At 41.7% G+C, this 20,690-nt stretch overlaps 1 protein-coding gene across 2 annotated transcripts in view; it reads left to right on the top strand.

Moving 5' to 3' along the window:
• SLC44A1 (solute carrier family 44 member 1) overlaps window positions 1–20,690 on the top strand; it is a 144,316-nt gene that overhangs the window by 99,849 nt on the left and 23,777 nt on the right. For both annotated transcript variants that reach the window (XM_069765915.1, XM_069765906.1), the window contains exon 8: window positions 3,247–3,386. In XM_069765915.1, the coding sequence (XP_069622016.1) occupies window positions 3,247–3,386 (140 nt within the window). The remainder of the gene's footprint in view (window positions 1–3,246; window positions 3,387–20,690) is intronic.

The raw sequence follows: 20,690 nt of genomic DNA, 5'->3' as shown, positions 1-20,690 counted from the left end.
ACCCTGCCGCCCACCGTGACTCAAGTATAAGCCGAGAGGGACACTTTCAGCCCAAAAATTACATCTATATATATATAACTAGATTGTGGCCCGATTCTAACGCATCGGGTATTCTAGAATATGCATGTCCCCGTAGTATATGGACAATGATGATTCCAGAATTCGCGGCAGACTGTGCCCGTCGCTGATTGGTCGAGGCAACCTTTATGACATCATCGTCGCCATGGCAACCATTATGACATCTACGTCGATACTGTGCCCGTCGCTGAATCAGAAACGTGGGATTTCTACGTCCTTTATGACATCATCGCGGGATTTCCAGGACAGACAGACAGACAGAAAGACAGACAGACAGACGGAAAAACCCTTAGACAATTATATATATAGATTGTCTAAGGGTTTTTCTGTCTGTCTGTCTGTCCTGGAAATCCCACGTCTCTGATTGGTCGATGCCGCTAGGCCTCGACCAATCAGCGACGGGCACAGCGACGATGATGTCATAAAGGACGTAGAAATCCCACGTTTCTGATTCAGCAACGGGCACAGTATCGATGTAGATGTCATAATGGTTGCCATGGCGACGATGATGTCATAAAGGTTGCCTCGACCAATCAGCGACGGGCACAATCTGCCGCAAATTCTGGTATCATCATTGTCCATATACAACGGGGACATGCATATTCTAGAATACCCGATGCGTTAGAATCGGGCCACAATCTAGTATATATATAATTGCCTACGGGTTTTTCTGTCTGTCCTGGAAATCCCGCGTCTCTGATTGGTCGATGCCCGGCGGCCTCGACCAATCAGCGACGGGCACAGCATGGTGACGATGATGTCATAAAAGTTGCCTAGACCAATCAGCGACGGGCACAGTCTGCCGCGAATTCGCCTCGACCAATCAGCGACGGGCACAGTATCGACGTAGATGTCATATGATTGCCATGGTGGCGATGATGTCATTAAGGTTGCCTCGACCAATCAGTGACGGGCACAGTCTGCTGCGAATTCTGGAATCATCATTGTCCATATACTACGGGGACATGCATATTCTAGAATACCCGATGCGTTAGAATCGGGCCACAATCTAGTATATGTGTATGTATGTATGTATGTATGTATATGTGTATATATATATATATATATATATATATATATATATATATATATATATATATATATATATATATATATATATATATATATATATATATATAGACACACACACACACACACACACACACACACACACACACACACTTTTATTATTGTCCTTTATAACACTTACTGGCAAGGTAATGGCTATCCTTGGGCTCCTGTAGGTGGCTAGCTAGTGTATCAAATGACTTGAGTATAAATTTCATTTTGAACAGAAATTAATAATACTAATACTTTCCAGAGCAGTACATAAGTGTATTGCAATGTGGTCTCTGCAATTTACAGCACATTATAAGTAAATCGGTATTTCAAAATACCAGTCGCATGTGGTGGAAAAATATTTGCACAAAGATGAAAGCACGGTGTGTCTGAGAATGCTGGATCAGTTGTCCAGCTGAGATTTGCAGCATTTGAGAGGGTGGGGTGAAAGCACATACTCCAGAGAAGATTCTACCCAGTTAGACTGCAAGCAGAGATTTCACATACTATGCTTCAAAAGCAACAAATGTGAATATCCTGCAATGGAGTGACCCAGGACAAAAAATAAAACATTGTCAGAATCAACGGAGCTCAGAGATTTTTACAAGGTATTTAACTCTATTCTATTGAGACAGTAACAGGTCCTGCATGAAACTCATGGTTAGTGAATGTGCCCATATACTAATACATTTAGTCTGAAAACATAACTACGGTAAATCTATGCAATTGGACTTCTCTCTACACATTTCCTATTCTGTACAGCTGGTGTAATAAAAATGTCTTCAATTACTTATCCACTTGTCATGATTACCTTGACTTGGTGTAGTTTCATATCCTCAATCGCTATAAGGATCTTTGGCCTTGAAGCCATAGAGGCAAACCTCTATCTTTAACTTCAATGAGGGTAACACAGATACACATTTAGAACCAAATCATATAAGACAGTGTTTCTCAACTCCAGTCCTCAAGACCCACCATCAGGTCATGTTTTCAGAATTTCCTTAGTATTGCACAGGTGATAATTTCATCACAAGCAATAATTCTATCACCTATGCATAACTAAGGACATCCTGAAAACTTGACCTGTTGGTGGGTCTTGAGGACTGGAGTTGAGAAACACTGATATAAGAATACAAGTTCAGGAGTCATCTCTCTGAGCTGTTCCTTGTCTTGGAGCCTCATTTTTTCTTTGGAGACTTGATATAATTTTTATTTGTCCTGCTGGTTGTTCTTAAGTTGGGCTGGTTCTTGGAAAGAATGCCATCAACAGGCAGTGGTCAGATAATGTGTCCCTCGCCACACCAACAGTGTATTGGTAGAATTCTTTTTAAAGGTCTGTGAGCCTAGACACTGTTCTGTGGACCCTCAGCTGCACTCCTCAGCCTTTTTTTTTTTTTTTTTTAAAGGGTGACTGTAACAGACAAACCCTTTTCAGTTTTGTTTATACCCTTTAGGTGGGCTCAGGCGTTGCAGATTAACTAAAGCTAAAAATGAGCACTTGCTAAAAAGGCTCATATCTCTGGAATTGTATGGTGGATTTAATAAAACAAAACAAAAAAAACGAATAGTAAAGGCAGCAAAGAGAATAAAATAAGGGCAAAAACTGGACCCTTATGACTTGGTGACAGGTAGTCATTACAATGAATATTTATAATTGATCCTTATTAAGGCAGACCTGAGTGAAATATTGTAAATGAACCGTAAGTCTCCTGACCCGAACTCAACAGCCACCTTCAGATAAGGTGACTTGCCGCCTGTCTCTGCATAGCTGCCTGCACCTGAACCATGATAGACGGATGTCTGAATGAGGCCTCAGTTAGATTCCATAGTGGGTGCCGTAATAACCACTGGAGGCGCCACTGAAATTTCCATCATACCATCATACGACTGTAAGCATTCCTCTCTGCTCTTTAGGAGACTGAGCACTCATCAGGAAGGCTGGGTGCTTACAGTCAGACTTCAGGGGTATGTGCTCTTCGTGCTATTGTACCTTCTAGCTAACAGACCCTCTATATTAAAAATAAAGGCGATCTTTCTATTCAAGCATAATAATAATTTGCAGGTTGCTTGTTCTCTGTTTTCACTTTGTTGCCCCACTCTTCTCTGCAGGAGGGACTGGTGTTCTTTGGTGGTTGTATGCTGAACACCGGAAATCTTTCAATGAAAATCTCCCACCAGATCAGCTTCAGGTTTCCAAAGACAACCAACAAGCCTTGCTTATCTATGCCATTGCTGCAACTGTTTTCACGGTAAGACTGTAGCTTTGTACTTGTGACTGTATGAAACTGGGTCATGTCTTTCTCACTTCTCCACTTTATTATTAGCAGCACAATGGCAGCTTACAGATGTCTAGTGAATGTGAAAATACACTGGCAACATATTCTCTAACCAACTGCTCTGGAAAACGTTCTACATTCATTAAAAAGTGCCCCCAGTGATCTACTTAGAAAGCTCATCATATGCACTTTAGCGTGTAACTTCATGTTTCTGATGTAGATTTATGCTCTGTGCGGTGCATAATCATCATTCACTTGCAGGCTGCAGACTTCATTTCAGTATAGGGCAGAGTAGGAGGATACATGAATTACTGAAGCCTTTTTTTCCCTCCCTGCTGGTATCAGTTGCAAACACAGAGAGAACCTAAATACCTTGAAAATGTTATCCAAACATGTAATGAATGACAAGTAGCCTCTGTGAATGTGCAGTGTAAGGCCTCCTTCACATGTTCTGGTTATTCCTGTACTGGAAAAAACAGTACTGGTTATATTCGTGGTCCGTATCCATGTTCCATCCATATGTGCATATGTGACATCTGTGTGCTATTCGTTTGCTGTTTGTGTGGCATCCATGTGCTATCCTTGTGGCCGTGTGACACGTACTGGCACCTGGGAAAAGTAGTACAGTTGGTGCTGTTTCCAGGCGCCGGCTGCTGAAGACAGCGCTGATCATTGTCTCCTGTTGTTACTGTGATCAGTGCGACAATGATGGGAGTTCTATTCAGCACCCACTGTGTACATTGCATGTAAAATAAAGAATTATTTTTTTTAAAAATGACGTTGACTCATGCGTAGTTTCGATAACCGGCAGAGGGAAAGCCCATGGCTGGGGCTGATTTTACAAAAGTGGGAAAGGGGACAGTGTCCCAAAAGGTTCCCAGGCTATCATTAACAGCTCACAGCTATTTGCTTAGCCTTTACTGGTTAGTTAATAGGGAACCCCAGAAAAATGACATGGGGGTCCCCCTATAAATTCAAACCAACAAAGGCTAAACAGACAGCTGTTGGTTGATGTTAATAGCCTGGGAAGGGGCCAGGGATATTTTTTCCCCTCTCCCAGGCATAAATTTGGCACTTAGCCTCGTTCTTGCCACTTGCCCTGTGGCGGTGGCAAGTGGGTTAATAGGGATGGGGTTTATGTCAGCTTTGCATTGTCAACTGACATGAATCGCCGGGGGTTAGTAATAGAGAGGCATTTACAAGATGCCCACATTACTAGCTCCATATTCAAATTGTGAAAAAAACATAGCCTGAATAATTTTTTTAAATAAACACTTCCCCTCCCCCCCTTTACCGATTTATTTGAACAAAAAAAAAAACAAAGCAAAGTTATACTTACCTGTCTGATAAGAAGATAATCCTTCAATGCCCATGTTACCTGTAAAAGACAAAAAATAATAAACCATATTCCTCACCTGTCCGACGAGCTGATAACACTGGTCAACGCAATTTAAGTCAATTTTGGCTGCTGATTACGAATATGAACTCCGTTTTTGGCTATCACTTGAGAATTTCGAAATATTTTCAATTTTTGATGAAAATTACTCCTAATGTTTTATGATAAAAACACATGATTTTCGGTACTACATTTTGTATATTTTTAATCAAGGAATAACAAAGACTACAAAGTCTATGTACAGCAAATCAAATATACTTACTGAATTAAGCTACAAAATATAAAAACACATATATATGGCACACAGATGAATGACAAATGGCAGTTATTTGAACTTTCTTTTCTTGGCTGATCTGTGATGTACAGCTTCTGGGTTGTCTCTCATCAAGCTCCAGCAATAGTCAGCCATCATATGTGAGTCCCACCGGCCTTGATACCGTTCTTCCATTGTTTTAATGTCCTGATGAAAACGCTCCCCTTGTTCCTCGCTCACATCCCCAAGGTTCTCTGGAAAAAAGTCCAAATGGCTGTGTAAATAGTGGATCTTGATACTCATTCTACATCCAAGATTTCGCAGACTCATTAGTAGCTCTTCCACAATCTCTTCATAGTTGTCTGCTTTCTTATTCCCTAGAAAATTCTGCACCACATTACAAAATGCATTCCAAGCTCTTCTGTCTCATTCATTGATGTGATAAAATTTGGGTCTCTCATAAGTGTTCATAGTTGAGGTCCATCAAATTTTCCAGCCTTTTTCTTCTCTTCACTAAGACCAGGAAGAGTTGAACATATATAGATAAAGCATTCTCCACTGTGATTGAGAGCTTTGACGAACTGCTTCACCAATCCAAGTTTTATGTGTAAGGGAGGAAAGACAATGTCCTTCCAATCCACTAGAGGATCATGGATGACATTGTTATCGCCAGATGCCAAACTCTGTCGCTGAGGCCATTCAGTTTTCACCCAATGCTCAGTGTTCCTTCTAGAATTATTATAGATTTCTATATGATAAGGCGGTGATTGGTTGTTAACTGCTTGATTTTATAATGTTATATATAATATGCATGTCTCATATGCGATTTTATTGGGATTTAATAAAGGCCGCCCCTTGATAGTGATTGGTTCCTTTATTGGTTCCACACTATGTAAGATGGCCACTGTGGATGTTTTGTATACTTGACAAAGGCCAACCCGGCCGAAACGTTGTATCTCTTTGTATGGCTGAATAAAGACCTCTTTGGACACGACTTCACCAGGTATGGACGCTGCTCTTTTTTCTTTTTATGCTATTATGGGTCTGATTGGATCCTCGGACTCTTGACTCTTGAGCGTGCATCCTTTTTCTGAGTGCTGGTGGTGAACTTTCTCATTAAAGGAGTCTGTCATTTAAATTAAAGGACTTTATTTTGGGTGTGTGTTTTTTGTTTTTTTATACAATATCACTACGAGTTACTAATGCGGGCGTCTTATGGATGCCTCTCCATTGCTAACCTCTGGTCTTATTGTTACTTGACAATTAAAAGGTGACATTAACCCCTATATTATCACACCACTTGCGACTGCACCAGGGCAAGTGGGAAGAGTGAGGCTAAGTGTCAAAATTGGTGCATCTTATGCATCTTTTCTAGGACTGCTGGAAGCTGATGTTTTTAGTCTGGGAGGGAGTCAATATCCATGGCCCCTTCCTAGGCTATTAATATCAACCCGCAGCTGTCTGCCTAGCATTTGCTGTTTATTAATTACTAGATGGTGGCCCGATTCTAACGCATCGGGTATTCTAGAATATGTATGTATGTATATTGCAGCCACATAGTATATAGTACAGGCCACGTAGTATATAGGAGTACTACGTGGCCTGTGGTATATACCATGTGGCTGCTATATACATACATATTGTAGAATACCCGATGCGTTAATATAGGCCACGCAGTAAATAACACAGCCCACATAGTATATAACACAGCCCACACAGTATATAGCAGCCACGCAATATATAGCAGCCACGCAGTATATAACACAGCCCACGTAGTATGTAACACTGGCCACGTAATATATAGCACAGCCCACATAATATCTAACAGTGGCCACCTAGTATATAGCATACGGTATAGAACACAGCCACGTAGTATATAACACTGCCCACGTAGTATATAGCAGCCATGTAATATATAACGCAGCCCACGCAGTATAGAACACAGCCCACATAGTATCTAACACTGACCAGGTAGTATATAGCAGCCACGCAGTATCTAATACAGCCCGCGTAGTATTTAGCAGTGTGGACACCATATCCCTGTAAAAAAAAAAATATAAAAAAATTAAAATAAAAAATAGTTATATACTCACCCACCGGGATCCAGCAAACCTCTGGTGATGCGCGCGGCTGCCGCCATCTTTCGTTCCCAGGATGCATTGCGAAATTACCCAGACCACTTAGCAGTCTCGCGAGACTGCGAAGTCTTCTGGGTAATTTGGCAATGCATCTCTGGGAACGGAAGCTGGCGGCAGGCGCGAGCGCATCGTCGGACTACGGAAGGTGAGAATAGCAGGTTTTATTATTTTTATTTTTTTACATTAGATCTTTTTACTATTGATGCTGCATAGGCAGCATCAATAGTAAAAACTTGGTCACACAGGTTAATAGCGGCGGTAACGGAGTGAGTTAACCGCGGCATAACGCGGTCCGTTACTGCTGGTATTAACCCTGTGTGAGCGGTGACTGGAGGGGAGTATGGAGCGGGCACTGACTGCGGGGAGTATGGAGCGGGCGCTGGGCACTGACTGCAGGGGAGTAGGGAGGGACTAATTGGACTGTTGCCGTTGCTGATTGGTCGCGACAGCCATGACAGGCAGCTGGCGAAACCAGTCAGCGACTTGGATTTCCATGACAGAGGCCGCGACCAATGAATATCCGTGACAGACAGAAGGACAGACAGAAAGACGGAAGCGACCCTTAGACAATTATATAGTAGATGGGGAGACCCTACGTCATTTTTTTTTCGGGAGAATTTCCCACATTTTTATGATAAGGAAAGGCTATGTATACAGCTGTGAGCTGAAATTAATAGCCTGGGAAGCTCCACAGGTATCACCCCCTTCCCTGGCTATAAACATCAGCCCCAAGTTTTCCGCTTTCCCTCATCTGGTTAATAAAATTTACGGGGATCCCACACCAGTTGTTTAGGAAATTACTGTGTTGACTAAATCCATGTACAATAATCTACATCAGCACTGTACTAATTATATATTTGACATCTTTAGTTTATTTGACGTGTAGGGGAGTTACCAGTGTGATGTGTAATGGCTGCTCTCTGTTCTCTGTTATTATACCTGACACATCTGCAGGTTCCTCTTCCTTCAGCTTCCATCTCACAGGCAGACATGGTTGCAATATTGTTGCAATACAACATAGGTCAGAGAGCTGCAAAAAATGTGTTTGCAAGTAGACAAGTTTCTGTTGTTCTGTCATGTGTTGGTTACTTGTCTCACACTGATAACTACTCTTTTTATATAAAATAAGCTCTGGAGGCAAATTCTCATGCAGATCAGTATCTGGCCCATAGCTGTAACAGCTCAGTAACATATACAGTTATATGTACAGTTTTCATACCCAGGCAGAATTTTTGCTTTATTGGTCTTTTTTTTCCAGAGAATATGAATGATAACATTAAATCTTTTTCTCCACTCATGGTTAGTGGTTGGATGAAGCCATTTATTGTCAAACTACTGTGTTTTCACTTTTTAAATGATAATAACAACACAAAACATCCAAATGATCAAAAGTTCACATACCCTGGTGATTCTGGCCTGATAACATGCATAGAAGTTGACACAAATGGTTTTGAATGGCTACTAAAGGTAACATCCTCACCTGTGACCTGTTTGCTTGTAATCAGTGTGTGTGCACATAAAAGCTGAGTGAGTTTCTGGGATCCAGACAGACTCTTGCATCTTTCATCCAGCCACTGACAGTTCTTAATTGTGAGTCATGGAGAAAGCAAAAGAATTGTCATCGGATCTACAGGAAAACATAGTTGAACTGTATAAAACAGGAAAGGATACAAAAAGATATCCAAGGAATTGATATTACCAGTCAGTAGTGTTCAAACTGTGATTAACAAATGGAAAATCAGGGGCTCTGTAAAAACAAAACCACGGTCAGGTAGACCAACAAAAATGTCGTCCACAACTGCCAGGAAAATTGTTTGGATGCAAAGAAAAACCCACAAATCACATCAGTTGAAATACAGTACTCTCTGAAAACTCGCGTTGTGGCTGTTTCAAGATGCACAATAAGGAGGCACTTGAAGAAAAATGGTCTGCATGGTCGAGTCGCTAGAAGAAAGCTATTACTGCGCAAATGCCACAAAGTATCTCACTTACTATACGCAAAACAGCACAGAGACAAGCCTCAAAACTTCTGGAGCAAGGTAATTTGGAGTGATGAGACCTAAATTGAACTTTTTGGCCACAACCATAAACGTTACATTTGGAGATAGGTCAACAAGGCCTATAATGTAAGGAATACCATTCCTACTGTAAAGCACGGAGGTGGATCGCTAATGTTTTGGGGAATTGTGAGCTATAAAGCACAGGAAATTTGGTCAAAGTTGAAGGAAAGATGAATGCCAGGGTTAGGGGTGTAGTTAGGGTTGGGATTAGGGTTAGGGGTGTGTTTGGGATTAGGGTTATGGCTGTGTTGGGGTTAGGGTTAGAGTTAGAATTGGGGGGTTTCCACTGTTTAGGCACATCAGGGGCTCTCCAAACACGACATGGTGTCCGATCTCAATTCCAGCCAATTCTGCCTTGAAAAAGTAAAACTGTGCTCCTTCCATTCTGAGCTCTGCCCTGCGCCCAAACAGTGGTTTACCCTCACATATGGGGTATCAGCATACTCGGGACAAATTGGACAACAACTTTTGTGGTCCTATTTCTCCTGTTACCTTTGGGAAAATGAAAAAAAATGGGGGCGAAAAGATAATTTTTGTGAAAAAAAAAATGATTTTTTTTTTTTTGTTAAATTCGTTTATTAAACAACAAAAGAACAAAGAACAATAAGACATACATGTTGCTTGCAACCAAGCCAGTACAAATGTATGGCACAAGTCATATCCGCACATATCTTGGTACGTAGACCCAGTCTCAGAAAACTTAAAGTAATACAGTATATCCACGGACCTGTAATAAAACTCTAAAACTGTCTTGCTGCCAAAACCAATTCCATTTTAATTGTGTTTAAATGTTGAAACGAGGCGCGAACCAATGTAGAATTCTACCATTTATTATGAGGCAAGGCTATCTGTCCCGTGATGACATGGTTAGGTATGATGAGTTCCATATATCCCAGATATTATAAAATTTTCCCATGCAACCCCTATTCTGGTTTAATGTGCGTTCATAAGGTATAACTGAATTCACCAGATCAATCCAGGCCCTAAGGGATGGGTAATTGTTTCCCATCCAGTGCAAAGCTGCTATTTTCCTTGCCAGAAAAAGCATTTCTCTCAAAGAAATTTGAACATGGCGCCCCCACGTCTCTTCTTACAGCACCCCAAATAAACATATTAATGGGTTCAAAGGAATGGGGATATGTACAAGGGAGGTTAGTAACGATGTCACCTCACTCCAAAAGGATTGAATAACTGGACATCCCCAGACCATATGTAAAAAATCTGCTTCCCCTATATGGCATTTCAGACATTCTGAAGAGTTAGTCCAACCCATTTTAAATAGTCGTGATGGGGTTAAATATGATTGATGTATTATATATAGTGACACTCCTTGAAAAAGCCACTGAGGCGAAACGTACATTGGAGTCGGAGTCCCTATGGGTCACAGATCACCTCTACACTGGTACTAGTATTTCTCCAAAGGTATTTATGCACCTTTTTTGTCTAGTGAGACGATCTATTACAATTGCACATGCACTTTATTGAATTTAGATAGACTGCCTAATATAGTTGTCTATTTGGTCTTTTTTCACTCTGGAGCATATATGTTTTTCTGGTATCTTTTACTATATTATATGGATCTGTTTTCTACATTCATTATTTTTTGTAACATGGTGTAGTACTGCTGTTAGTTCTTCTGTCGTATATTTTAATTTTAATTTACAATAAAATTTATTTTATATAAAAAAAAAAATTTTCTTTGCTGCGTCAGCTGTATGTTCACTTTGATATTGGTTTAATATCCCGGTATTGTCTATACATTTCTATGGGGAACCCGTCTGGGCCTGGTGCCTTTCCAGAAGCCATATCCGCTATAGCCGCATTAATCTCTTCCAGAGTGAAATCTGCATCTAGAAAAGCTTGTTGTGTAGGGCTCAACGTAGGGAACTCAATGTCTGATAAATAGTCTAAACAACCTGGTGTATAGAGGTCCCCCTGAGAGCGATACAGCTCTTTATAATATTCCTGAAAGCATTGAAGAATATAACTTGTGGAAGTCACTATTGCACCATCTGGTTTCCGGATTTTAAGTATAGTATTAGATGTATTGAGTTGTCGTATCATGAATGCTAAGGCTGCCGTCACACTAGCAGTATTTGGTCAGTATTTTACTTCAGTATTTGTAAGCCAAAACCAGGAATGGAACAATTAGAGGGAAAGGTATAATAGAAACATATGCACCACTTCTGCATTTATCACCCACTCCTGGTTTTGGCTTACAAATACTGATTTAAAATACTGACCAAATACTGCTAGTGTGACGGCAGCCTAATAGTTTGCTCGACTGATTCCCCAACTCAAAGTATGCTTGTCGAGTAAAAAAGAGTTTACGTTTAGACTTAGTCATGGCCAAAAGTTTTGAGAATGAGACAAATATTAATTTTTCCAAAGTCTACTGCTTCATTTTTTCTAATGGCAATTTGCATATACTCCTGAATGTCAGAGTGATCAGCTTAACAGCAATTACTGTACTTGCAAAGTCAGTATTTGCCCAGAAAATGAACTTTAACCCCCAAAACACATTTCAACATCATTGCAGTCCTGCCTTAAAAGGAGCAGCTAACATCGTTTTAGTGATTGATCCATTAACACAGGTGTGGGTGTTGATGAGGACAGGGCTGGTGATCAATCAGTCATGATTAAGTAAGAATGACATTATTGGACACTTTAAAAGGAGGCCGGTGCTTGGTATCATTGTTTCTCTTCAGTTAACCATGGTTATCTCTAAAGAAACATGTGCAGCCATCATTGTACTGCACAAAAATGGCCTAACAGGGAAGAGTATCGCAGCTACAAAGATTGCACCTCAGTCAACAATCTATCGCATCATCAAGAACTTCAAGGAGAGAGCTTCCATTGTTGTCAAAAAGGCTCCAGGGCGCCCAAGAAAGACCAGCAAGCGCCAGGACCGTATCTTAAAACTGTTTCAGCTGCGGGATCGAACTACCAGCAGTGCCGAGCTTGCTCAGGAATGGCAGCAGGCTGGTGTGAATGCTTCTGCACGCACTGTGAGGCGGAGACTCTTTGAGCAAGGCCTGATTTCAAGGAGGGCAGCAAAGAAGCCACTTCTCTCCAGAAAAAACATCAGGGACCGACTGATATTCTGCAAAAGGTACAGGGAGTGGACTGCTGAGGACTGGGGCAAAGTCATTTTCTCTGATGAATCCCCTTTTCGATTGTTTGGGACATCTGGAAAACAGCTTATTCGGAGAAGAAGAGGTGAGCGCTACCACCAGTCTTGTCTCATGCCAACTGTAAAGCATCCTGAAACCATTCATGTATGGGGTTGCTTCTCAGCCAAGGGAATCGGCCCACTCACAGTCTTGCCTAAAAACACAGCCATGAATAAAGAATGGTACCAGAATGTCCTCCAAGAGCAACTTCTCCCAACCGTCCAAGAGCAGTTTGGTGCCCAACAATGCCTTTTCCAGCATGATGGAGCACCTTGCCATAAAGCAAAGGTGATAACTAAATGGCTCATGGAACAAAACATAGAGATTTTGGGTCCATGGCCTGGAAACTCCCCAGATCTTAATCCCATTGAGAATTTGTGGTCAATCATCAAGAGACTGGTGGACAAACAAAAACCAACAAATTCTGGCAAAATGCAAGCATTGATTATGCAAGAATGGACTGCTATCAGTCAGGATTTGGTCCAGAAGTTGATTGAGAGCATGCCAGGGAGAATTGCAGAGGTCTTGAAGAAGAAGGGTCAACACTGCAAATATTGACTTGCTGCATTAACTCATTCTAACTGTCAATATAACCTATTGGTACTCATAATATGATTGCAATTATATTTCTGTATGTGATATAAACATCAGACAAACACTAATAAAAACCAGAGGGCAACAGATCATGTGAAAATATAATTTTGGTGTCATTCTCAAAACTTTTGGCCATGACTGTAGTATCTACATATTATTGAGTATATAATCTATGGGAAAGTAACCATTCAGCCCTATTTTCGCTGGTTTGGCTAGTGATATAGGCCTCTTCTGAGTCTCTCAGTCGTCTCTCAATCTCATCATCTTCCCGTGAGGTCATACGTTTAATGTAGGAAATTGTAGAGGTCAAGCATCCTCTCAAGTACGCCTTAAGAGCATCCCAAAACATATTTATATTCTGTGGCTCTTGGTCAGATATTATGAAACAGTCTAGTTAGGCCCTAATGATAGAACTATAGACTATCATCTTGAGCCAGAATGGATTTAGTTTCCAGACCGCATTATGTCTTGTCTGACCAAAGTTGAGCTTAAGTATTACCGGGCTATGGTCTGAAATGCCCATTTCCATGTTCTATCTCCCCCACCCACATCGCCAAGTTACTACAGCCAAAAATATAATCTAATCCAAGCGGGATAGGGTGCGTCTAACGGACGAGTGGCAGGTGTATTCTTTTACATCTGGATGACGTATTCTCCACAGATCTAGCCACCCACTACCATGCATGAATGTGGACAAACGGGAAGGGGAGGGAGTCACCCCAAAACCTCGCCATCCAGCCTGAACCTATCAAAGCCCTCGTCCATAACCAAATTGAAGTCTCCCATGCATAAGATACGATATATGCATCTGGATAATTCAGAGCAAAACTCAGCACCTTTTTTTTATGATGGACATATTAGCAGGAGGGGGGTTGTATATACAAATTATAACATAGTCTTTCAAGTTAATCCACCCATGTACAAAGATAAACCGGCCCTCAGGATCCCTCCGTACCACCCCAACCTCCTATCTAACATCCTTATGAATTAACTAGATGGTGGCCCGATTCTAACGCATCGGGTATTCTAGAATATGCATGTGTACGTAGTATATTGCCCAGCGACATAGTATATTGCTCAGCGACGTAGTATATTGCCCAGCCACGTAGTATATTGCCCAGCCACGTAGTATATTGCCCAGCCACGTAGTATATTGCCCAGCCACGTAGCATATTGCCCAGCCACGTAGTATATAGCAGAGCCACGTAGTACGGTATATTGCCCAGCCACGTAGTATATTGCCCAGCCACGGAGTATATTGTCCAGCCACATAGTATATAGCAGAGCCACGTAGTACGGTATATTGCCAAGCCACGTAGTATATTGTCCAGCCACATAGTATATTGCCCAGTCACGTAGTATATTGCCCAGCACAGAGCCACGTAGTTTAGAGACTTAAAAAAATAAATAAACATATACTCACCTATAGCCCGTTGAAGTCCTGCTATACTTACCATCTGCCGCCTTTCCCGCTCCTCGCCACGCTGCCGGGATCGCTCCATTGCAAGCGGCAGCTTTCGGTGCCAGGGCTGGTGTGAGCAGGACCTATGATGACGTCTCGGTCACATGACCGTGACGTCACGGCAGGTCCTTGTCGCACACCAGCCCTGGGACGGGACCGGAAGCTGCCGCTTATAATGGAGTGGTCCCGGCAGCGTGGCGAGGAGCGGGAAAGGCGGTGGAGGGTGAGCATAGCAGGTTTTTTTTATTATTTTTAACATGACATTTTTACTATTGATGCTGCATAGGCAGCATCAATAGTAAATAGTTGGGGACACACAGGGTTAATAGCAGCGGTAACGGAGTGCGTTACACCGCGGGCCGTTACCGCTGCCATTAACCCTGTGTGAGCGGTCAGCGGAGGGGATTACGGAGCGGGCGCCGGGCAGTGGGTGCAGGGGAGTAGGGGAGGGACTAATCGGACTGTGGCCGTCGCTGATTGGTCGCGGCAGCCATGACAGGCAGCTGCCGAGACCAATCAGCGAACGAATAACCGTGACAGGACAGACAGACAGACGGAAGTACCCCTCAGACAATTATGTATATAGATAAAGAGATCCCCCTAGAATAACTAGTATGGAATGTACTACAGACCATTGTACCCACGTTTTTTGTAGATAGCGGGCCGTGTCTCTGGTCAAGTGTGTTTCAACTAGGGTTACAATATGAGGATGGTGACGTCTTATTTGAGAACATACTTTAACTCTCTTTCGGGGTGATACAAGACCTCACATTCCAGGTCAAACATGTAAGATCAGATGCCATACCTCCTCATCCACAAATATTACACATTGTCACGCCAATCACATTTCTGGTATACAATGGAAAAAAACATGGCAGCAAATCCTATATAACCAATCCCTAGCAACACTAAAACAAGATAAAGCAAAATATGCTTCAAGAGGGAGCAAAGTTTCTTGCTCCTGTCGCTGTCCAAAAAAAAGAGGGTACCATCTCTGAAAGCAGTCCGATATAGTTTTCTTGGACTTTGGTGGAAAGAGCTCTTATCATTAAAAATGGAAGAAAAAATAAAAGAAGAAGAAAACACAGTGAAAGAGTTCCATTTCCGGAGTATCTATATGTAAAGACAGCAGGTGATTTAGGGTTCTCCCCCCCCCCCCCCCCCCCCTCATTCGTACGGTGTTCATTTTAGGACATGGTCACAAATCAAAGTCAAACATCAGAAATACTCTCTCTGATACCTCATTCTGATACTTGACTCTGATACTTGACTTTGATACCTGACTCTGATACTTGACTCTGATACTTGACTTTGATACCTGACTCTACTTGACTCTGATACTTGACTCTGATACTTGACTCTGATACTTGACTTTGATACCTGACTCTGATACCTGACTCTGATACTTGACTCTGATACTTGACTTTGATACCTGACTCTACTTGACTCTGATACTTGACTCTGATACTTGACTCTGATACCTGACTCTGATACCTGACTCTGATACCTGACTCTGATACCTGACTCTGATACCTGACTCTGATACTTGACTCTGATACTTGACTCTGATACTTGACTCTGATACTTGACTCTGATACTTGACTCTGATACTTGACTCTGATACTTGACTCTGATACTTGACTCTGATACATGAAATTAGTAAAATTAGCTAAACTTAGTACCTGGGATCACTTGAGCTTGTGGTGCAATGGTAATGCCGACAGCTGTAGCTTCAAGATGCAGGATCCGTTTTTTTCCGCCGATCCTTTTTTTTCCCCCGCCGGATCGGTTTTTCTGCCGGATCCATTTTTGTCGGCCGGATCCGTTTTTTTCCGCCAGATCCGTTTTTTTCCTGCAGGATCCGTTTTTTTTCCTCAGGATCCGTTTTTTTTTTCCGGATCCGTTTTTGTCCGCCGGATCTGTTTTTGTCTGCCGGCTCCGTTTTTTTTTCTGCCTGATCCGTTTTTTACGCTGGATCCTTTTTTTCTACGCCGGATCCGTTTTTTTTTTTTACACCGGATCCGTTTTTTTACACCGGATCCGTTTTTTTCGCCAGATGTTTTTTTCTGCCGGATCCGTTTTATTTTGGCGGATCCGTTTTTTTACGCCAGATCCGGGTTTTTTTTTATGCCGGATCCGTTTTTCTTCACCAGATCCGTTTTTTTCTGCCAGATTCGTTTTTTTCGTCGGATCCGTTTTTCTTTTGCCAGATCCGTTTTTTAACGCCGAATCTGTTTTTTTCACCGGATCCGTTTTTTTCTGCCGGATCTGTTTTTTTTAACGCCATATCCATTTTTTTACGCCAGATCCGTTTTTTTAACGCCGGATCCTTTTTTTTTTTTTACACCGGATCCGTTTTTTTTTTACGCCGAATCCATTTTTTTCGCCGGATCCGTTTTTTTAACGCCGAGTCCGTTTTTTTCGCCGGATCCATTTTTTTTCCGGATCCGTTTTTTTTTACGCCTGATCCGTTTATTTTTACGCCGGATCCGTTTTTTTTATGCCGTATCTGTTTTTTTCTGCCGGCGGAAAAAACAGATTTGGTGTAAAACCCGTTTTTTACGCCGGATCCGTTTTTTTTACGCCGGATCCGTTTTTTCCGCCGGCAGAAGAAAAACGGATCCGGCGTAAAAAATGGATATGGCGTAAAAAAACAGATCCGGCAGAAAAAAACATCCGGCAAAAAAAACGGATTCGGCGTAAAAAAAAAAAACAGGGATCCGGCGTAAAAAAATGGATCTGGCGCAAAAATAAACTGATCTGGGCGTAAAAAAAACGGATCCGGAATAAAAAAATGGATCAGGCGGAAAAAAACGAATCCGGCGAAAAAAAAAAATCCGGTGTAAAAAACCGGACCCGGCGTTAAAAAAACGGATCCGGCGTAAAAAATGGACATGGCGTAAAAAAGATCCGGCAGAAAAAAACGGATCCAGCGAAAAAAAAACGGATTCGGCGTAAAAAGAAAAAAACGGATCCGGCATAAAAAATGGACATGGCGTAAAAAAGATCCGGCAGAAAAAAAGGATCCGGCAAAAAAAAAAAAATACGGATTCGGCGTAAAAAAAAAACGGATCCGGCGAAGAAAACGGATCCGGCGGAAGAAAAACTGATCCGGCGGAAAAAAAACTGATCTGGCGTAAAAACACCCGGATCCGGTGTAAAAAAACAGATCCGATGTAAAAAAAATTGGATCTGGCGTAAAAAAAAACGGATCCGGCAGAAAAATAAAACCGATCCGTCGGAAAAAAAACGGATCCTGCGTCTAGACACTACAGCCGTCGGCCTTACCATTGCACCACAAGCTCAAGTGATCCCAGGTACTAATTTTAGCTAATTTTACTAATTTTACTAATTTCATGTATCAGAGTCAGGTATCAGAGTCAGGTATCAGAGTCAGGTATCAGACAGAGTATTTCTGATGTTTGACTTTGATTTGTGACCATGTCCTAAAATGAACACCGTACATTCGCTCCCACATGAGATCGCATCCAATCTTCGGCTTCTGCTGGGGTCATAAAGAAAGAGGAAGAACCCTTGTAAATAATCTTGAGACTGGATAAATCATTGAATATAAAATGTTGTTTTCCCTGAGTTGTTTCTTTATCTCCATGAATTGGGCATGTTGTTTCTGCAATTCCATAGAGAAATCCAGGAATATTGATATAGTGGCATTATTAAATTTTATGGGGCTTTTTTGTCTTGCCTTTCGGAGCACTGCATCTCTATCCCTGCAATTCAAAAGGCGCGCCAAAAAGGGTCTCAGTGGGGCGCCCGGGGGAAGAGGTTTTGTTGGTACTCTGTGAGCCCTTTCCACAGAGAAGGTAGAGGAGAATTCATCTCCCAAAGTATCTTTAAGCCAACACTCCAGGAATTGTTCCGGTTGCTGACCCTCTGAGCGTTCTGGGAGCCCAATAATGCGGATATTATTCTGACGTCTATTTTCCAGGTCGTCCGCCTTTTGCTTCCAGGCATTTATAGAACCAGCCACTTTTGTCAATTTAGTTTCCATGGGCACAGAGTTGTCTTCCAGGCGAGATACCCAGGACTCCACCTCCGTAATGCGGCCCCTCATAGATTGCATGTCCTGCCGCACGCGTCCCACCTCAGAGTACACCTCCTCTATTTTCCCAGTTAAGGATGTCCTGGTTAGTGATACAGCCTGCATTAACTGCTCGGACGCTTGTTTCAAAGTTAAATCCTCCCAATCTCCATCCTCCTCGCTATCAGAAGCATGTTTTTTTTGCTGACTAGTAGTCTTGGCCCCAGGTGAATTATCTTTATTCGACCGCAGGTTATCAGGGGGGTCAGGTCGTGCATATTTTCTCAACTTTTCAGTATGATTTTTTATTTTTACGGCTCTACATTATAAACTTCTGGGAAGCACTTGGGGGTTCAAAGTGCTCACTACATATCTAGATAAGTTCCTTAGGGGGTCTACATTCCAAAATGGTGTCACTTGTGGGGGGGTTTCCACTGTTTAGGCACATCAGGGGCTCTGCAAACGCGACATGGCGTCCCATCTCAATTCCAGCCAATTTTGCACTGAAAAGTTAAATGGCACTCCTCTTCCAAGCTCTGCCATGCGCCCAAACAGTGGTTTACCCCCTCATATGGGGTATCGGCGTACTCAGGACAAATTGTACAACACCTTTTGGGGTTCAATTTCTCCTGTTACCTTACTAAAATAAAACCAATTGGATCTGAAGTAAATTTTTTGTGAAAAAGTTAATGTTCATTTTTTTTTCTCCAAACATTCCTGTGAAGCACCTGAAGGGTTAATAAACTTCTTGAATGTGGCTTTGAGAACGTTGAGGGGTGTAGTTCTTACAATGGTGTCACTTTTGGACATTTTCTTTCATATAGACCCCTCAAAGTGACTTCAAATGTAAAGTGGTCCCTAAAAAAAAAAATGGTGTTGTAAAAATGAGAAATCGCTTGTCAACTTTTAACCCTTATAACTCCCTAACAAAAAAAATTATGTATTTTGTGTGACATATCTGTGTGTTTTAAGGGTATGAAAATTCAAAATTGAAAAATTGCTAAATTTTCGCCAAATTTCCGTTTTTTTTTTTCACAAATAAACGTAAGTCATATTAAAGAAATGTTACCACTGTCATGAAGTACAATATGTCACGAGAGAACAATGTCAGAATCACCGGGATCTGTTGAAGCTTTCCAGAGTTATAACCTCATAAAGGGACAGTGGTCAGAATTGTAAAAATTGGCCCCGTCATTAACGTGTAAACCACCCTAGGGAGTAAAGGGGTTAAAAAGAGAAAACACAGTAGTTTGACAATAAATGGCTTCACCCAACCACTAACCATGAGTGGAGAAAAAGTTTTGGTCTTATCATTCATATTCTCTGAAAAAATGGCCAAGAAAGCAAAAATTCTCCCTGGGTATGCAAAATTTGAGCAAAAATGTAAGAGCAAAGTGGATTTCTCTGACACAAGACATCAGATTGCAGACACCAGTCATTTTATTCATCTTCCTATGACCTACATGCCCATATAAACAGCTAAGGAGAGTTGATCCTACTGACAGATTCCCTTTAAAAATGACAGTGATTACAAAAACCTGTAGGAAAAAAAAATGTTACAGCCCTGGATTTATTAAAGATCCTGATGCAGTCTCCCAGAAGCCTTTCCCTGCCCTTGAACTTCATAGTTAATCTGGGTGCTGGCAGGAGGATATGTAGAGGAGAAGGGACATAACTGCCATTCTTGCTGGAAACATTATTGTTTAATTATTTGTGGCTCTGCCAGGCAGGATTGGTGTTTGTTTTATCAAGGGCATGTATTTCCTCTTGGGGTTGTATTTATGGTCTTTGACTCCTGAATCAGCACCTTCTGCATTTATTAGAGAGAATCTGTCAACAGGTTTTTGCTACCTCATCTGTGAGCAGCATGATGCAGGCAAAGAGACCCTGAATCCAATGATATATATCGTTGTTTGCTGGGTGCAGCTGTTCTGACTGTTTTAGATTTAGCAATGCAACAGAATGTTAGCTCGCAAGGGCAGCGTCCTCGCCCCTCTGTATCAGTCTGTAATTGTTAGTTTGCTTACTGTGATATCTGTAATTTGTATGTAATCCCTTCTCATGTACAGCACCATGGATTCAATGGTGCTATATAAATAAATAATAACAGCTGAGAGTTTTCCCCGCCCATATCAGGCTCTCTGTGTGCATACAGTGAGCTG

The sequence above is a fragment of the Ranitomeya imitator genome, chromosome 1 (genome assembly GCF_032444005.1).
Source record: "Ranitomeya imitator isolate aRanImi1 chromosome 1, aRanImi1.pri, whole genome shotgun sequence".
In the NCBI taxonomy this organism is placed as follows: Eukaryota; Metazoa; Chordata; class Amphibia; order Anura; family Dendrobatidae; genus Ranitomeya; species Ranitomeya imitator.
Note: the sequence above shows the minus strand (reverse complement) of the source record. Positions and strands in the feature narration are given on the sequence as shown.